Raw genomic sequence first — 17,804 nt, 5'->3', positions numbered from 1 at the left:
AATTTATTTAACATGCTGGACTATGTAAAAGGGATATTTTCCACTTCACTGGCCCTGGTACGCATCAGAAAATTGCACACCTCAGCCTGAGAGCATTTTTCTCCGTTAATATTAGTGCACAAAAAATCTTGAGTTGAAAATGCAGGTGGAATCATCTGCTCCCTTTGGCAGCAGGTGTCATGGTGGGCATGAGTGGACAGTATGGCAAGAAGGCCAAAAATCGGTTTCACTCTGTTGTGAAATCAGTTTGTAATCCTCCGCTCCACCCGTCAATGGCGGGCTGCATTTCCCAACGGCACATGCCGGGAACCTAATTTCAATCGTTTAGCATCTCATTATAAGCCCTGCTCACCAGAATCATCCCCCTATGCATAGATGCCGCCAATGTTTTTCACAACTGTACGTAAGAGACGTGCACCTGGCGAGCTGCACTTTGCTCGGGACTTCGAGGTTTGTTTGCCTACCTTGCTTCGGGTAGCATTTGCAGTCATCAGCGTCAGGCTTCACAGGCAGCACCACATCACTTTTAGGGGGGCTCGCAGCCAGGTCTCTACCTACCAGACCAGCCATAAGATGGCGGGTGGCTTTTCAATGGCTCCAGGGCTAGGGCTTGCTTGGGGAAGGGGGAGAAGTGGCCTCAGGCAAGGGAAGAGGCTTCAGGGCAAGGACTGTACTGGGGAAGGTGGGGCATCCCAGGGTGTGTGTGTGTGGGCACATGTTGATCTGTGCAAGTGGCCTTAAGATGGTGAGGGCTGAGGAGGCAGTCTCCAGAGGAGATGAGGCCAGATGGAGATGTGAGGGCATGTGTGAGAGAGTGAATGGTGATGTCCCTTGAGCTGGCAGTGAGTGAGATGTCAGTGAATGTGTGATGGCATTGTGAGTGTGAGAGTTTAGAGAGATGGGATGGTTGCCGTACCTTGGCGACACGGATGAGATTATTCATCCTCTTTCCTCACTGGATGGCCAACCTCTTCTGTGCAGTGGTGGCACTGACCACCATTGCCATCATGTCCCGAGCCGAAGCGGTGAGATTACTGGGCCCCCTGAAGCCAGAGCAGGGGTGGAGGACATCACGGTGGGTCTCCAAAAGGCATTCCAGTGAACTCTTCTTGACTTTAAGGGCCATGTCTTCACTGGAGCAGTCCTGGGCTGCACCTATTGAGAACTGTGTGCATGGCTGCAGTTTAGAAATGGCACCCAGAGTGAGGAAATGATAAGGTAACAGCGTGGCGGGCGATTCAGAGGCTGTCTGCCAGCGAGACGGCATGTTTCCTGTGACTGTATAATTAATGAGGTGGGAAAGGGACAATATGACTTGAAAAGCCACCATTGCGACTGGCGGGTAAAACTCTTTTCACGTCTGCTATTGCACTTAGTGCAAATCTGGGATGATTCCGTCCGCAGAATTCACAGTTTGTGCTGTTGGGCACATTGGAGTGTCTGAGCAGAAAATCTTCCCTTTTAAAGGTTTAATTTTTTACCTTGTTAGAGCACAAGCTCATATTTTCTGCATTTCCCTGATCTTCGGTAACCACACTCACAAATAATATTCATTCTTGGATGCATCTTTGTTGCTTTGCCTGTTTGGATCAATAAAATTATTATAATGATACTTCATCATATTTCAGTACAATTACTAAGAAATGCTTAGAAATTTTTAATATTTAATATATACATTCTTTGCTTGCTTTGTTTTTCTAGTTGGTACAGAGAACAGAAGACAACTTTAATAGCACCAGGAAGCAGTCTGTTGGAGCACAGTTTAGAGTATGTATCTATGTTTAATTCTATTTATTAGTTGCCACGGTTACCAAAAGTACGTTATATAAATCTTTTTGAACTCTTAATCATCGAGAGGAAGCAGATCAGGATACTGATTTATTGCACAATTGTCCACAGGAAACGTCAGGCTAAGTTTGTAGAGTGTTTTTCTTTGATACAAGCTTATTTATGTCAACATACATCCCTCTAAAGCAGGAAAAGTCCTAAAATATTGATTATGTTGATCTAAAAGGTAATTACCGTTTTCCAATTGGCATATGTGAAAAGGTCATCACAGCCCAAGCTAACTAAAGACGTAACTTGAACAATGGAATTTTGTAGTGCAGTGATAAAGAAAAGCTTTGTTTATAAGCTTTCTTGAAAGTTGAGACTTTCCATTGAATGTGGGAAATATGTGCCTCCATGAAGCATGTCTCAAATTTTCACTGAAATGTGCAGTGCAGATTGAGCAATAATGTGGCTAATCACTAATTAAGCCAATGGTTTCACTTTGAAGAGGCCAGTTTTCAAACACACAAACAGCTTTTAATGTGACCACTTCGGAATCATAAGTGGTTACAGCTCAGACTGAGGCCATTCAGCCTGTCGAGCACCTATCTAGCTCTCTGCAAGAGCAGTTTAGCTAGCCCCATGCCCCTGCCCTCTCCCTTCAGTTGCTTTCTAATTCCCTTTTGAATGCTAGGATTGAAACTGCCTCCATCACACACTCGGGTAGTGGATTCCAGATCGTAACCACTTGCCGTGTATATTAAAAAAAAGCTTTTTCTTGGGTCGTCTTTGATTCTTTTCCCAATCAATTTAAACTTGTGTCACCTGGTTCTCAACCCTTCTGCCATGACTATAATTTTGGCACAGACACGGACCATTTATGATCCTTACAATTCCATCAAGGTTCCACTTGGCTCATGGACATTTCACAACTCCTGTTCCACCATTCTGACATTGGAAGAGAATACTAGGTTTTCAGGCCCATTTTTGGTGTTCCATGCGTGTTCTATTTTTTCTTTCTCTATCTCTAGCACTGTGCCTCACTTATTAATAAAACTGATATTTGCAATCTATGGGAAAATATTTGCAGGCATTGTTAGTTAACGTGAGTTCACATTTCACTGGACTGAATTCCATTTGCCACTTTTCTGCCCAGTTGACTAGTCCATTAATATTTTCCTCCACTCTATAGTTTTCTTCCTCACTTCAACCACATGACCAATTTTTGTCTCATCTGCAGCTTCTTAAACCTGCCCCGTATACATTTAAATCTAAATTATTGATATAAGCAAAGGAATTGGTAGTGATTTCTGCAGAACCTATTTGAAACAGCCTTCCAGTCACAGAAATAATCTGTCAACCATACTGCACTGCTGCCTGCCATTGAGCTAAATTTGAATCCAACTTTCCCCTTGGTCTCCACGGGTTTTTACTTTTCTGATCAGTCTGCCATGCTGTAAGAAGTTTTTAAACGTCCCAAAATATAGTTACACCAATGCAGTTCAAATTATCTCAACTCAGAAAGCAAATACCTGTCATGATAAATTTGCACCTGATTGAATATGACACCAGGATTGGATATTTCTTGCAGAGGTGGGATAGGAGTTCTCTTCTCTCCTTTCGCCTTCCTTCTCCCTCTCCCACACAATGCTATATTTGTGACTTAAAAATGAACTATTTAATCAGAATGTGACCCATGGCATTATCCATAAAACCACATAATGATAATGCAGTAATATAGATTATCCTGATCTTGAAGTAGCTCTATTACCATTAGTTTGGCCTGATTTGAAAACTACAGAAAACTCTCCATTCCTGCTTTCCCACCCGTTATCACTGTGACATCAGTGATGTATGAGAAAGTCAGTAATTAAGAGCTGGTCATGAAAGAATGACAAGCAGTTAAAGGCAAGAAAAGCATTTTTTTTAGAACTATATTAAACTAGCAATAAGATGAGAAGGAGGTGTTTTTGTGGGCAGCTGAATGGGCGTGCACGGCAATTATGCGATGACTGGATTAACTTGGGCATATGTGCAAAAAAAAAAGCACAAACGCTAGCTCATTGAATAACAGCAGCTGTCCTTTAATGCCACAGCAAAATGTATATCATTGGTGCATGTGTGCTAATGTCAGTATTTTTTATTATTATTCATTCATGGGATGTGGGCATCGCTGGCTAGGGCAACATTTATTGCCCATCCCTAATTGCCCTTGTTCAGAGGGCATTTAAGAGTCAAACACATTGCTGTGGGTCTGGAGTCACATATAGGCCGGACCAGGTAAAGACAGCAGATTTCTTTCCCTAAAGGACATTAGTGAACCAGATGGGTTTTTACAACAATCGACAATGATTTCATGGTCGTCATTAGACTTTTAATTCCAGATTTTTTTCTTGAATTCAAATTCCAACATCTGCCGTGGGGGTTTCGAACCCAGAGTGTTCACTCTGTTCTTAGCAACAGAGCTGGAAACCAATAAAACCACTTGGGCTGGGGATACTACAATCTCCTGGATCTGCTAGCAGTGTAAGGGTCAACTTTAAATTTGTCAAACATTTCCATACTATTTGAGAGTGTTGGGCAGTTTGACTTTGTCAGATCTAGTAGCACTTTGAAGGTAGAAAAATATTCATCGTTCACTGCTGAGTAGAGATGAGAAAGGAGGTAGTACAGTTAGTAATATGGAGTGGTCCTTCTAAACTTGTACCTCATCATGTTTTGGATTTTAGATCAGATTCCAGTTCTATTCACTAGAAGATTTCCCTTTGGCAGAAAATGCTCAGTAACAGCTAGAATTTCCTTTCCTTTTTAAAAAAAAAGTTAAATGTGCTGCCTGCTTCATTGTACTGTGCAGCAACAATCCAATATATTGTGGGTAGAAAACCAAGTAGGATGTTTAAACACAATTTTCTTTTTGAACTGCAGACTGAGATGAACATTTTGTCCTTTTTTTTTATTTTCAAGCATTCTTTAGCAGTGTTGATGGAAAAGATGTTTGCAGCAAACCCGCATTTCATTCGCTGTGTCAAACCAAACATTAATAAATTGCCTCATCAGCTGGACAGAAAAAGTTTCATGGATCAGGTGAGTCTTACAGCCTTCCATTAATAACTATAAATTGAAAGCTAAGATCAGTTTACACATGGTGGTGGTAATGTATAGCTGGGACAGATTGTACCAGAACTGATGCTCTAAACTGATTCTGGTACCATGAAAATGACTGCAAATCTTAAAAGGTTAACATTTTGCTTTAGATAGTTGTGTTGAATTTTAAGGCAATGACTTGAAATGTTCATCTCAGCTAAATGCTTGTGGAGTGCATTTTAATTCAGATATTATTAGGTTCACTGGAATGCTGCAAACAGAATTCTAGGTTTAAAATCTTTTTTTTAAATTTGCCTGATCGAGCAAAGATTTACCACCTTTGTTCTAATGATGGCAGATGTCATGGAAGCGAAATCTCTGGGTTGCTGCCTTCTCGTTATTAATGTTGGTTCTGCTAGGCCATCATAACCCATGTACCACTGAAGACACTATAAAGCAGCAGTGTCAATGCTGCTACCTGCTGTTGACTTACGTTGCTGGTAAACATCCACTCTTAGCAGCAGCAAGGCTCAACTGTTGTGTCATCAGAACACTGGCAATGCCTCAATTTTAAAATTCTTAACCCTTGTTTACAAATGTCTCCATGGCTTCACTCTCCCTATTTCTGTAACCACCTCCAGTCCTACATTCTCCATGATCTCTACACTCTTCCAAATCTGGCCTCTTGTGCATTCCTGATTTTAATCAATTTAACAGTGGTGGCTGTGCCTTCAGCTGCCTGGGCCTTAAGCTCTCGGATTCCTTTCCTAAGTCTCTCACCTCTTTCTCCTCCTTAAAACCTACCTCTTTGATCAAGCTTTTGGCCACCTGTTCTTAAGGGCCAGATTTTCCACTGGAGTTGGGAATCGGGTCAAGAAAGCTAAAATTGTGATTTTTCTTTGGCTGCAAACACAAATTTCCTCTGCTTTCCCAACCCCATGATGTTTTTGTCTGGCCTTTTTGTGGGTCGGGGTGGGTGGGTGCAAAACACACACGCGCTCACACTCATCCCACACTGCAATGCGGTTCGCAAACTGCATTGCGACCCCTCCCCCTTTACTTGAAAAGTCGAAAACCTTGGGTCAATCATGAGTCAGGTGTGAATTTTGGGAGCCTCAAAAAGGCCTATGTTATGTTTTCCCGCCCCTACGTTGTTATGGCATGGCAGATGGTGTGCCAGGCAGATCAAATCCATGAGGGAAACCTGACCCCACTATCACAATGGTTTTGCAATTTGTATTTATTTTGAGATGCATGCTCTGAATTCAGAAGTAATAAGTCCATCAAGACTTTTGTGGATTTAAAAAAAACAACTAAAATTAAAATATTTATTAACCAAAGAAAAGATTTCAAGCACATACATAGGTCTACAAATTACTACTATAATAGCTCCTAAAATCCCTAATTAACCTGGCTCCCAGCTACACCCCCTTTGAGGCATAGGTCCAAAAATAGCTATTTTAGATTTTAAACAGATCCAGCAAATTAATACAATACCCTGGACAATGGAACTCAAAGTGGCTTTCTCTAGCTTCGGTTTCTGTAGACAGCAGGCATACTGCACAAATACGGGAGATGTCACACCCTTCTATCAGATCTTAAAATGGTTTCCTGGCACACCACCTCATTCTCCTTTATACCTGTTTCTCCCTTTTTAATATGTAAATTCCATTGTTTTCATATGTCTTTGAAACTTTACCTTTCTTATAATATAAATCTTTTCATGTTGCTACTATTCTCATTAACCTCTTTGAAACTCAAATCCCCCTTCATCTATCAAAGTGTAAATTCCCTTTACATGCCAAGACCCAACCATGTTTACCCATTAGCATTTTAAAGACACTTCAACACCTTACTTCTTTTGATAACTACAACTTGCAGCCTGCTAGGCTACAAAATATAATTAAATCTCACACGCACAGACAGAACAACACAACCTCCATAAACTTACTTTACAATAAACCAGAAAAATATTATGAAAATTATTATACCTTCATGACATACATGAATATCCTGGCCAATATTTCCTTATGTAGCTCAATGTTAAATGTGTTTAATAATGTGCTCCTATACACCACCTTGAGAATAATTTACTATGTTCAAGGTGCTATATAAATGCAACTTGTTGAGTAAAGCTGTCAGATCCCATAATGTTAAATATTACTATGTTGGGGGGGGTGTGATGAAAGTTTAATAATTTTCATAATATTTTTCTGGATTATTGTGAAGTAGGTTTATGGGGGTAAGTATAGCTGGGTCTTTGTGTGACTTAATTGTATTTTGTAGTCAAGTAGACAGCAAGTTTTAAATCATCAAAAGAAGCTAGTTGCTTAACATGCGAATAAGGAAGCATGGATGCCTTTTTAGCCTGTAAGGTGTGAAGGGAATTTGCATTTTTAGATAAACAAAGGGATGTTTGGACTTCAAAGGGATCTTGGTCTGTTTACAACAAGCCAGATAAGGAAGGCTAGGGAATGTGTTTATTTTTCCCAAAGGTTACTGACAATATATAGTGGCAAAATGAAAGTTTTTACATTGAGGAAGATAGTGTTTCTAAGACATATGGAACAATAGAATTTACATATTAAAAAAGAGAAACATATAAAGGAGAATGAAAGGTTATGTGTCAGAAAGCCATGTAAGACCTAACTGGAGTATATAAAATAGTCTCAATGAAGCCTCCAGCATTTGTGCATAAGTCTGCTGTCTAACAAAACAGAAATGCCATTTGGAATTCCATGGTCCAGGGTATTGTGTTAACTTGATGAGTTTGTTTTACACCTAAAATTTATTTTTGCACTGTTGCCTTAAAGGGGGTGTAACTGGGGGTAAGGTTAATTAGGAATTTTAGGAGTTATTATAGTAGTAATTGTGCTTGAAATCTTTTATTTTGATAAATATTTTAAATTAATTTTTTAAATCTCTAAAGGGCTTGGTGGACTTATTACCTCTGAATTCAGCACGCATATCTTGTAATAAATACAAATGACAAAACTGTTGTGATAGCATGACCAAGTTTCCCTTGTGGATTTGGTCCACCTGGCACATATCATCTGTCACGTCATAACGGGGAAACGTTGTACTGGGTGTGTTAATAAACTCAGTAAACGTGGACGGTGTTCCAGATCAAAACAAATTTAACTATCTTGCACTTAAAATGATTGAACAACGCCAAAATATAATTTTTGTAAACTAATGGTATCAAGGGTTATGGAACGAAGTTGAGCAAATGGAGTAGGGGCGCGGATCAGTCATGATATGATTGAACGGCAGGAGAATGTATTATCGCAATTGGCCAGTGAGTCTCACGTCAATGGTAGGGAAACTATTGGAGAAAATTCTAAAGGAGAGAATCTATCTCCACTTGGAGAGGCAAGGTTTGATCAGGGATAGTCAGCATGGCTTTGTTAGAGGAAGGTCATGCCTAACAAATTTGATTGAATTTTTTGAGGAGGTGACCAGGTGTGTAGATGAATGTAGTGCAGTTGATATAGTTTATATGGATCTCAGCAAAGCCTTTGACAAGGTCCCACATGGGAGACTTATAAAGAAGACAAATGCACATGGGATACAGGGAAATTTGATAAGGTGGATTCAGAATTGGCTTAGTTGTAGGAGACAGAGGGTGATGACAGAAGGATGCTTTAGTGACTGGAAGCCAGTGTCCAGTAGCGTACCACAGGGATCTGTGCTGGGACCCCTATTATTTGTCATTTATATAAACGACATAGATGACTATGTGAGGGGTAGGATTAGTAAGTTTGCGGATGACACAAAGATTGGCCAGATGGTTAACAGTGAGGTTGAGTGTCTTGGGCTACAGGAAGATATAGACAGGATGGTCAAATGGGCAAATAAGTGGCAGATGGAATTTAACCCTGAAAAGTGTGAGGTGATACTCCTCGGAAGGAGTAATTTGACAAGGAAGTATTCAATGAACGGCATGACACTAGGAAGTTCTGAGGAACAAAGGGACCTTGGCGTGTGTGTCCATAGATCTCAGAAGGTGGAGGGGCATGTTAGTGGGGTGGTGAAAAAAGCATATGGGACACTTGCCTTTATCAATTGAGGCACAGATTACAAAAGTAGGGAGTTCATGTTGGAGTTGTATTGAACCTTGGTGAGGCCATAAGTTCAAGGTGAGGGGCAGGAGGTTTAGGGGGGATGTGAGGGAAACCCTTTTTACGCAGAGGGTGGTGACGGTCTGGAATGCACTGCCTGGGAGGGTGGTGGAGGCGGGTTGCCTCACATCCTTTAAAAACTAGCTGGATGAGCACTTGGCACGTCATAATATTCAAGGCTATGGGCCAAGTGCTGGTAAATGGGATTAGGTAGGTAGGTCAGGTGTTTCTCACATGTCGGTGCAGACTCGATGGGCCAAAGGGCCTCTTCTGCACTGAGAGATTCTGTGAATTGGTCTCCAATTTCATGCCTTAGAGTTGCTCCCGTAGCAAGGGAAATTTTAAATCATTATGAAGAATTACTTAGTCACTAGTTAGGAATGACATAACCATTTTCGTGACCACAAAATTTGGAGATAACAATCCTTAAGAAGATCATATTCCCTTTAACATAGCCATAATATAACTATGACATTGCTATGCAGTTTTCTGTGTAAATCCCAGCCTTAGTGTCTCTCATTATTTTAGAAGAATATTGTGAAATAGTTAATTGGAGATAAATTTGGACTAATAGTGAAAGACAAGTATTCTAATTGATTATTTTTAGAATATTTTCCACACATCCTACTGCCACATATTCTATTTGATAAATGAAAAAATGGGCAGCATGATAAGTGATATAGCATTTTTGGTTTTAATGTAACAATTCTATGCCATTAATTGCTTTTTGTATCTCACGTCCTGCATTGGTTTCAACTTGTTTCAGCTACGATACAATGGAGTATTGGAAACTATCCGGATTCGTAAAGATGGATATTCGTGGAGACCATTCTTTGAGGAATTTGCAGAAAGGTACAATAGCTTCCATTTAATATGGTAAACATCTAGAGACCCAAAAAGCCAAAAAGTTGGAAGAAATGATCAAAAGCATAGTTCAGAGAAGGTTTTGCAGGCCAGGAGAGAAGCAGAGAGAGTTGGAGAAATTGAGAGTAATTCTGAGGCAGCTGGAGTGGAGAGGGTGCAGCACCTTCTGTGATTGCCCCAAGTTTTTGTTATGGGCAGGACCTTGCTTATTAAGATTAATTGTAACTTTTTAATTTGTAAGTTATATATTGAAATCAGACACTTAGGTGAGGTATGAGAAAACTAACTGCATGTAATGTGATGTAGTGTTGATTCATAATTTTCTTCTTACAGATACGGAATACTGCTTATTACCCCCAATATGTCGCTTACTAAAGAAAGGTAAAATGAAAACAAAATCACAATTGACACGATTGAAATGAAAGTGTAACATTTTTAACTGTACATATGGCTTTGAGCAGAGAAGTGTCAACTTATTTTTAAATAGTTGGTAACTTTCTTAAAATAGCCCCATAGAGGAAGCTCACTTCTTGCGATTCAAAAATGGTGAAGCTGAAAAAATAAGATTTACAAGATTCAGCAGAAAATAAGTGTGAATTTAGTTTTGACTTGGTTGAGAAATTAATATTATCATAGTAAAATAAGATAACATTGAAAAACATCAAGATAGAAGAGATTAATATTTTAATCTGTTGCTTGTCTCTGCCTGAGTATATAACGCTCAGTTTGTTTAGAGGAAGCATTTGTTTTGTTTTATTTTAAAGAGCTGCCTGCAACCTCATTTGATAAAATTGTGCAACCGTGAGTCTCTCAAACTGAAAGGTCACAGATTCAGTTGCCAGCCTGAGATCAGTTAACTGAGATAAGTGGCAGTAGGGATGCTACAGTTTGCTCAGAAGGGGGAAAAAATTATCAGGCAGGCTGCACATTCTTGATTACTATCCAGTGATACCTCTCAGGTGTCACTTCTGGCTAAGTTGACTGATATCTTTGCAGTCAAATAGAGTCCCAGCACTTACTGCCAAGCAAAAACAAAAAATGCTGGAAAAACTCAGCAGGTCTGACAGCATCTGTGGAGAGAGAGCCCTATCGCTGGCCTTCTATCCAGCTTCAGTTGTTCCGCCCCCCTTAAACAGTAAATATTTCACCACATTTCTACTTCCCTTCAGCTCTGAAGAAGACTCATACGGACTCAAAACGTTAACTCTGTTTTTCTCTCCACAGGTGCTGTCAGACCTGCTGAGTTTTTCCAGCAATTTTTGTTTTTGTTTCAGATTTCCAGCATCCACAGTATTTTGCTTTTAACTTACTGCCAAGCCTTGCGCATAAAGAAAGGGTCACTTCAACAAAGTACCAGACATTGCATGTGCAGTCACCCCACCAGCCCCCCCAAGCAGGAATTGATCTCCATGTAGGAGATAGGGAGAAAATTAACAAAAAAATGTAAAATTGCAAGGATGAAACAGTCTCCTACTTTCAAGGTATCATCAAGTGTCAACAAGGCTCAGTTAGTAACACACTCGCCTCTGAGTCAGCGGGTTGTGGTTCAAGCTCCATTCTAGGAACTGAATACATAATATTTGCAGTGCAGTGCTGAGGGAGTGCTGCATTTTTAAAGATACTCCCCTTCAAATGCAATGTTTAGTGGCTATCTGAATGTGGCCTTAGTTTAAGGTTTGCTTCTTCAAACTGACTCATTAATTCTTCTCTAATGCTTGTGGGAACTTACAATGTGCAGGATAGTTTTTATGTTTGTTTACATTAACAGTGACTTCAAAGTAATTAATTGTATACAAAGTGCTATAGGCTGTTTCATTTCAGTGCAAGCCTATGAGATTGATGGTTCTCTCTTCCTCACAGTTGCCTAGCTATTCTTCAAACTGCAGGCCTGAAGGACTGGAAGTCTGGGTAAGTTGGAATGAATCTGGAGATTGAATCTTGCTGAAAGGGTGCACAAAGTTGTTGATATTTGTCTCAATTACATCCTGTGCTCATTAATTCAGCTAACTGGAAATATGTCCCTGAAGGCAGCAGTTCAAGTAGACAAGGTTGTAAAGAAGGCATATAGAATGCCCTCCTTCATTGGCACAGGTATAGAATATAAAAGTAAGGATATAATGTTGGAATTGTATAAAACACTGGAGTAGTGTGTGCAGTTCTGGTCACCGCATTACAGGAAGGGCGTAATAGCTCTGGAGAGAGTGCAGAGGAGGTTTACAAGAATGTTGCCAGGATTAGAAAAGTATAGCTATGAGGAGAGATTGGATGGGTTGGGGTTATTTTCCTTAGAACAAAGAAGGCTGAGAGGTGACTTGATTGAGGTGTACAAAATTATGAGGGGAATAGATAGAGTGGACAGGATAAAATTGTTTCCCTTGGTGGAGAATTCTAGAACCAGGGGACATAGATTCAAGATAAGTGGCAGAAGGTGTAGGGGGGACATGAGGAAGAACTTTTTTACGCAGAGGGTAGTGGGTGTCTGGAATTCGCTACCCAAGTTGGTGGTAGAGGCAGAAACTTTAAACTCTTTTAAAAAGTACCTGGATCTGCACCTAAAGTGCTGTAAGCTGCAGGGATATGGGTCGGGTGCAGGAAGGTGGGATTAGAAAGGGCACCTGGGTGTCCTCGAGCTGGCATGGACAAGATGGGCCGAGTGGCCTCCTTATGTGCTGTAGCTTTTCTATGGTTCTATGTACTGATGTGCTGGAAATACGTACTCATCTGCAGAACAGCTTGGAAATGCAGATCAGTTGAAAGGGAAAGAAATTGAGCTGCGACCCTTCACCCATCCCGATGAAATGTTCCACCCGAAACATTAACCTATGTTACTTTCTAGATGCTGACTCTGGGACTGCAGTATTTCCTGCTCTACAGGTTCCCATTTCACAACACACTCACTTTTTTTTTCCCTTTTCACTTTCTGGGATTGTTTTGTGACTTTCATTTCGGAACCAGTTTTCTGAACATCCTTCAGTTTAAAAACTGCAAGACCTCTTTAAAATTATTTTCTGTCAGTTTCACACCCACAGCCAGCCTGATTGACAGGTCAGGTGGGAAATCCCATGCAGCTGGACTGGGCTGGCAACAAGAAGGTCTTGTGATGGTCGGGATAGATTGGGCTGCTGTAAGGGGCAGATGGTGGTTGGGGGGTGCGGGGGTGTTTACTGGTAGCTTGCTGAGGCTGCTCCTCCTTGCCCATAAGCTGTGTTGCCAAGGCAACATTCTAGACAGCACTTCCTGTCTCCTCTCACCTGCCAGGTTTCCTGAATCTGTGAATTAAAATAGAATCACTGTCAATCACGCAGCCTCTTTAAAACATTTAAATGACCAGCCTGCTTCCTGCAAGCGGATTAATCGCTTGCCGTTCCTCCCACCTCAGTTAAAACCGGACGTGGGAAGGTTTGTGGCAGGTGGGTATGCATTTCAGATTTCTGGCTTTTTAGAAGATAAATAAGAGCTGGAGTAAGCCTTCCGGCCCCTCTATCATTTAATAAGGTCGTGGCTGATCCTCGACCTCGATTCCACTTTGCTGCCTGATCCCCATATCCCTTGATTCTCTTGGGGCCTAAAAATTGATTAATCTCAACCTTGAATATACTGATCACCTAAGAAATGATCTCTCACCTGAATCAATCCTACCTGCATTTGGGGGTTAAAATGCCTTGCACTATTTCTTCAGATTGGTGAGTTGGCAACTAGAATATGTAAATTTAAGTGTCTCATCAAAGTAATGGGTTAGCATCGTTTTTTAATGCAGAGGGCCTGTTAGGACTTGCAGTGATCTGTCTGAAACATTGATGGGAGCAGAATCCATAATAGCTTTTGAAATGGAAGCAGGTAAATATTTGAGAAAAAAATTAAAAGGATATGGTGAAAGAGTAGAGAGATCAGACAAAATGGCTGGGTCCGAGAGTCTGCACACGCACAATGGGCTAAATGAAGCCCCCTGTACTTTAAAATTCTAAGTCCCTTCATTTCTTCCCCTGAAGTCATTTGAATTTCTGTTTTGGGGCGCTGGTTGCTTTTCAGCACTTTGCTTAAGTGACTATTCATTTATGCACAGGGGGGCAGTTTTCAACAGGGGACATCACAGCCAAGCTTTATACTGTTCCTGCCCCTTATCCATCTGTGTCCTGGGCAGCAATCAACAGGAGTAGACCTGGCATGGATCAGATAATTTAGCATATACTGGGAATCAAGCCTTGGAATTTTGTGTTCCATATAGCTTGGGTATATGTGTCGAGTTATTGGAGAAGCTGTCCTTTCACTTTCCATAATCTGTTCACATTACTCGGGTAGAAGGTTCATATTCACTTTGAATTTAGAGAATCCAACTATTTGAACCTGTCTTGCTGGTGACCCCAGTTTGCAGTGTCACATTGATTTCTTGATCATATTTTAAGATGGATTTTTTTTTCTGTCTGCAGAAAATCCCGCTTGTTCTTTAAGTACTGGCATCAGGACCAATTGGCAAAGTGTATCGAAAGACTTGAAAAAGCTGCAATAATTATCCAGAAAAGTAAGCAACAACCGTCAATGTGAATTTTGAATAATTCAGTCCTACTTGGAGGGAAAATTACCCTTTTGTTGACGTTTTTAATAATATTTTAGCTTGGTAATAAAAAACAGAAGCTGATGAATAGCAACTTTAGAAGTATTATAATGGAGCACACTCAGTCCAACAGCTTTGAGGAAAATTATCTTTCATTTCCAGTGTCACATTGATTAAAACTCTATTCTCTGAATTAATACATTTCACTAACTCAGAAAACTTCCCACTAATGCAACTCTACGTGGGTCATTTTCCTCGGCCAAGTATCCAAATAATGACTGGAAGTTGCGCGCTAATCCTTTCCGTGTTGATACCTGAGCAACATTGTAGCTCAGATTTCTTTATGGTTTTGCAAATGGTTGCACCTGAAGATCATGCCCTAATGTAATTTACATACAAATGAGTTGTCAGAGAACAGTGTAATCCGATTTTTTTACTTGGTATCAGGCACCGCTTAAGGGCAGAGTGTAACCCAGAGCTCCATTCGCCATTCTTCCATTGATGAACCAGCTCACCATAGCTAGATAACATCCAAGCTTGGACTGACAAGGGACTGGTGACATTCATGCCCCATAAATGCCAAATGATAGCCATCTCATCCCAATAATAGAATCACTATTATTGAATTGCCAACAATAGTATTTTGGTCATTCGTTGACCAGAGAAGTTTACCTGGACCAGCCATACTGAAACCAAGGTTTCAAGAGCAGCACAGAGGCTGGATACTTTGTGATGAGTGGTTCAGTTTTTGACTCCTCAATGCCTCACCGCCATCAACAAGGCTCAAGTCAGAAGTGTGTACTTAACACTCACCTGGAGAGTTGAAGCCACAGCAACACTCAAGATGCTAGCACCATCCAGGACAGAGTAGATCAGCCCACATGTCACTGGGCTTAATATCCACCTTCTCCATCACCAGGACACTACCTCTGGTATGTATAGTCTACAGGATGCAGTGCAACAGCTCACCTGGTTACTTTGACAGCACTTAATTCCATCTGTAACTGAGAAGAACGAGCAGTTAATGCCATGTGAGCACTAACACCTCCCATCCCACCTACCACAACATTCGAAGTGACACATTGCACTGGCTTGAATATAGATTGCAGCTTGTTGTTAGATCAATACCCCAGACTTTCATATGTAAAACCATGGTGGGAGCACAATCACCAAAATGACCGCAGCGATCATCCTTCATTTTGGGGGAAACTTAAGATAGACAAAAGTAGCATACCTGTGTCGCCTACATCAAAAGAGCTGATTTTTTTTTTCAAAAACAGCTGTCTGTGTCTTAAAGGGTCTTACTATTCTCATCAAGAAAAATCTCCATTTTTGGTCTTTTAAATAAAAACATGGGGCCTGATTTTTAGGCCCCACTGGGAATGGGAACAGAAGCATTTGAGTGTTAAAATAGTGCTGCCAGCCTGCATGCCAGCTTCTTAGTTCCTTGAAGATCAGAGTGGTCGTCTATGTGTGGAGCCTCACGAGATGGGGGAGATCTTAAACAGTTTTTTTGCATCAGTATTTACTCAGGAAACTGGCATAGTGTATAAGGAAGGAAGGGAAACAAGCAGTAGTGTCATGGAACATATAGAGATTAAAGAGGTGGAGGTGCTTGCTGCCTTACAGCGGATAAAGGTAGATAAATCCCCCGGGCCTGACATGATATTCCCTTGAGGGAGACTAGTGTAGAAATTGCAGGGGCCCTGGCAGAAATATTTAAAATGTCCTTAGCCACGGGTGAGGTGCTGGAGGATTGGAGGGTAGCTCATGTTGTTCCGTTGTTTAAAAAAGGCTCCAAAAATAAACCAGGTAATTACAGGCCAGTGAGCCTGACGTCAGTAGTAGGCAAATTATTGGAAGGTGTTCTGAGAGATCGGATATACAATTATTTGGACAGCCAAGGGCTGATTAAGGATAGTCAGCATGGCTTTGTGCGTGGTAGGTCGTATTTAACGAAACTTGTAGAGTTTTTTGAGGAGGTTACCAAGAAAGTAGATGAAGGAAAGGCTGTGGATGTTGTCTACATGGACTTTAGTAAGGCCTTTGACAAGGTCCCACATGGGAGGTTAGTTCAGAAGGTTCAGACACTTGGTATCCTTGGAGAGGTTGTAAACTGGATTCAAAATTGGCTGTGTGGGAGAAGACAGAGAGTGGTAGTGGATGATTGCTTCTCAGACTGGAGGTCTGTGACTAGTGGTGTGCCTCAGGGATTTGTACTGGGACCATTGTTGTTTGTTGTCGATATCAATGATTTGGATGATAATGTGGTGAATTGGATCAGCAAGTTTGCTGATGACACTAAGATTGGAGGCATTGTGGACAGCGAGGAAGGCTTTCAAAGCTTGCAGAGGGATCTGGACCAACTGGAAAAATGGGCCAGAAAATGGCAGATGGAGTTTAATGCAGAAAAGTGTGAGGTGTTGCATTTTGGAAGGACAAACCAAGGTAGGACATACACAGTAAATGGTAGGGCACTGAGTAGTGCGGAGGAACAAAGGGATTTGGGAGTTCAGATACATAATTCCCTGAAAGTGGCGTCACAGGTAGACAGGGTTGTAAAAAAATCTTTTGGCATACTGGCCTTCATAAATCAAAGTATTGAGTATAGGAGTTGGGATGTTATGATGAGGTTGTATAAGACATTGATGAGGCCAACTTTGGAGTATTGTGTGCAGTTCTGGTCGCCTAACTACAGGAAGGATATCAGTAAGATTGAGAGAGTGCAGAGAAGATTTACTAGGATGTTGCCAGGTCTTAAGGAGTTGAGTTACAGGGAAAGATTAAACAGGTTAGGACTTTATTCCTTGGAGCGTAGAAGGATGAGGGGAGATTTGATAGAAGTTTACAAAATTGTGAGGGGTATAGACAGAGTAAATGCGAGTAGGCTCTTTCCACTTAGATTAGGAGAGACAAACACAAGAGGACATGGCTTTAGGGTGAAAGGGGAAAGGTTTAGGGGGAACATTAGGGGGAACTTCTTCACTCAGGGAGTGGTGAGAGTGTGGAACGAGCTGCCATCTGACGTGGTAAATGCGGGCTCACTCTTAAGTTTTAAGAATACATTGGATAGATACATGGATGGGAGAGGTCTGGAGGGTTATGGACTAGGTGCAGGTCAATGGGACTAGAGGAATAATATTTCTGCACAGACTAGAAGGGCCGAATGGCCTGTTTTCTGTGCTGTAGTGTTCTATGGTTCTATCTCGCCACCAGGCCAATTTCCCAGAGATGGGATGGGAATTGCGTCAAGGCTACCTGCCCACATGTGATGGGTAGCCAATCAGACTCATTAAAGTACCATTTAAGGCCAATTGCCAGCAGCTTACTGGAATTTTTCAGTTGGTCTCCAGGATCCTGCAACCAGTGGAGGGCCATTTAACTGCGAGGAGGTGACCTCTCAGCACAAGACT

At 41.2% G+C, this 17,804-nt stretch overlaps 1 protein-coding gene across 1 annotated transcript in view; it reads left to right on the top strand.

The window, feature by feature from the left end:
* Positions 1-17,804, top strand: part of LOC144685914 (myosin-IIIb) — a 174,377-nt gene that overhangs the window by 116,667 nt on the left and 39,906 nt on the right. Inside the window, exons 17-22 of the mRNA XM_078550934.1 lie at positions 1,702-1,767; positions 4,735-4,854; positions 9,742-9,827; positions 10,173-10,220; positions 11,700-11,747; positions 14,267-14,358. Of these exons, the coding sequence (XP_078407060.1) occupies positions 1,702-1,767; positions 4,735-4,854; positions 9,742-9,827; positions 10,173-10,220; positions 11,700-11,747; positions 14,267-14,358 (460 nt within the window). The remainder of the gene's footprint in view (positions 1-1,701; positions 1,768-4,734; positions 4,855-9,741; positions 9,828-10,172; positions 10,221-11,699; positions 11,748-14,266; positions 14,359-17,804) is intronic.

The sequence above is a fragment of the Cetorhinus maximus genome, chromosome 1, assembly GCF_964194155.1.
Source record: "Cetorhinus maximus chromosome 1, sCetMax3.hap1.1, whole genome shotgun sequence".
Taxonomy (NCBI): Eukaryota; Metazoa; Chordata; class Chondrichthyes; order Lamniformes; family Cetorhinidae; genus Cetorhinus; species Cetorhinus maximus.
The sequence above is the reverse complement of the archived record's forward strand: the minus strand, read 5'-3'. Positions and strand labels throughout refer to the sequence as shown.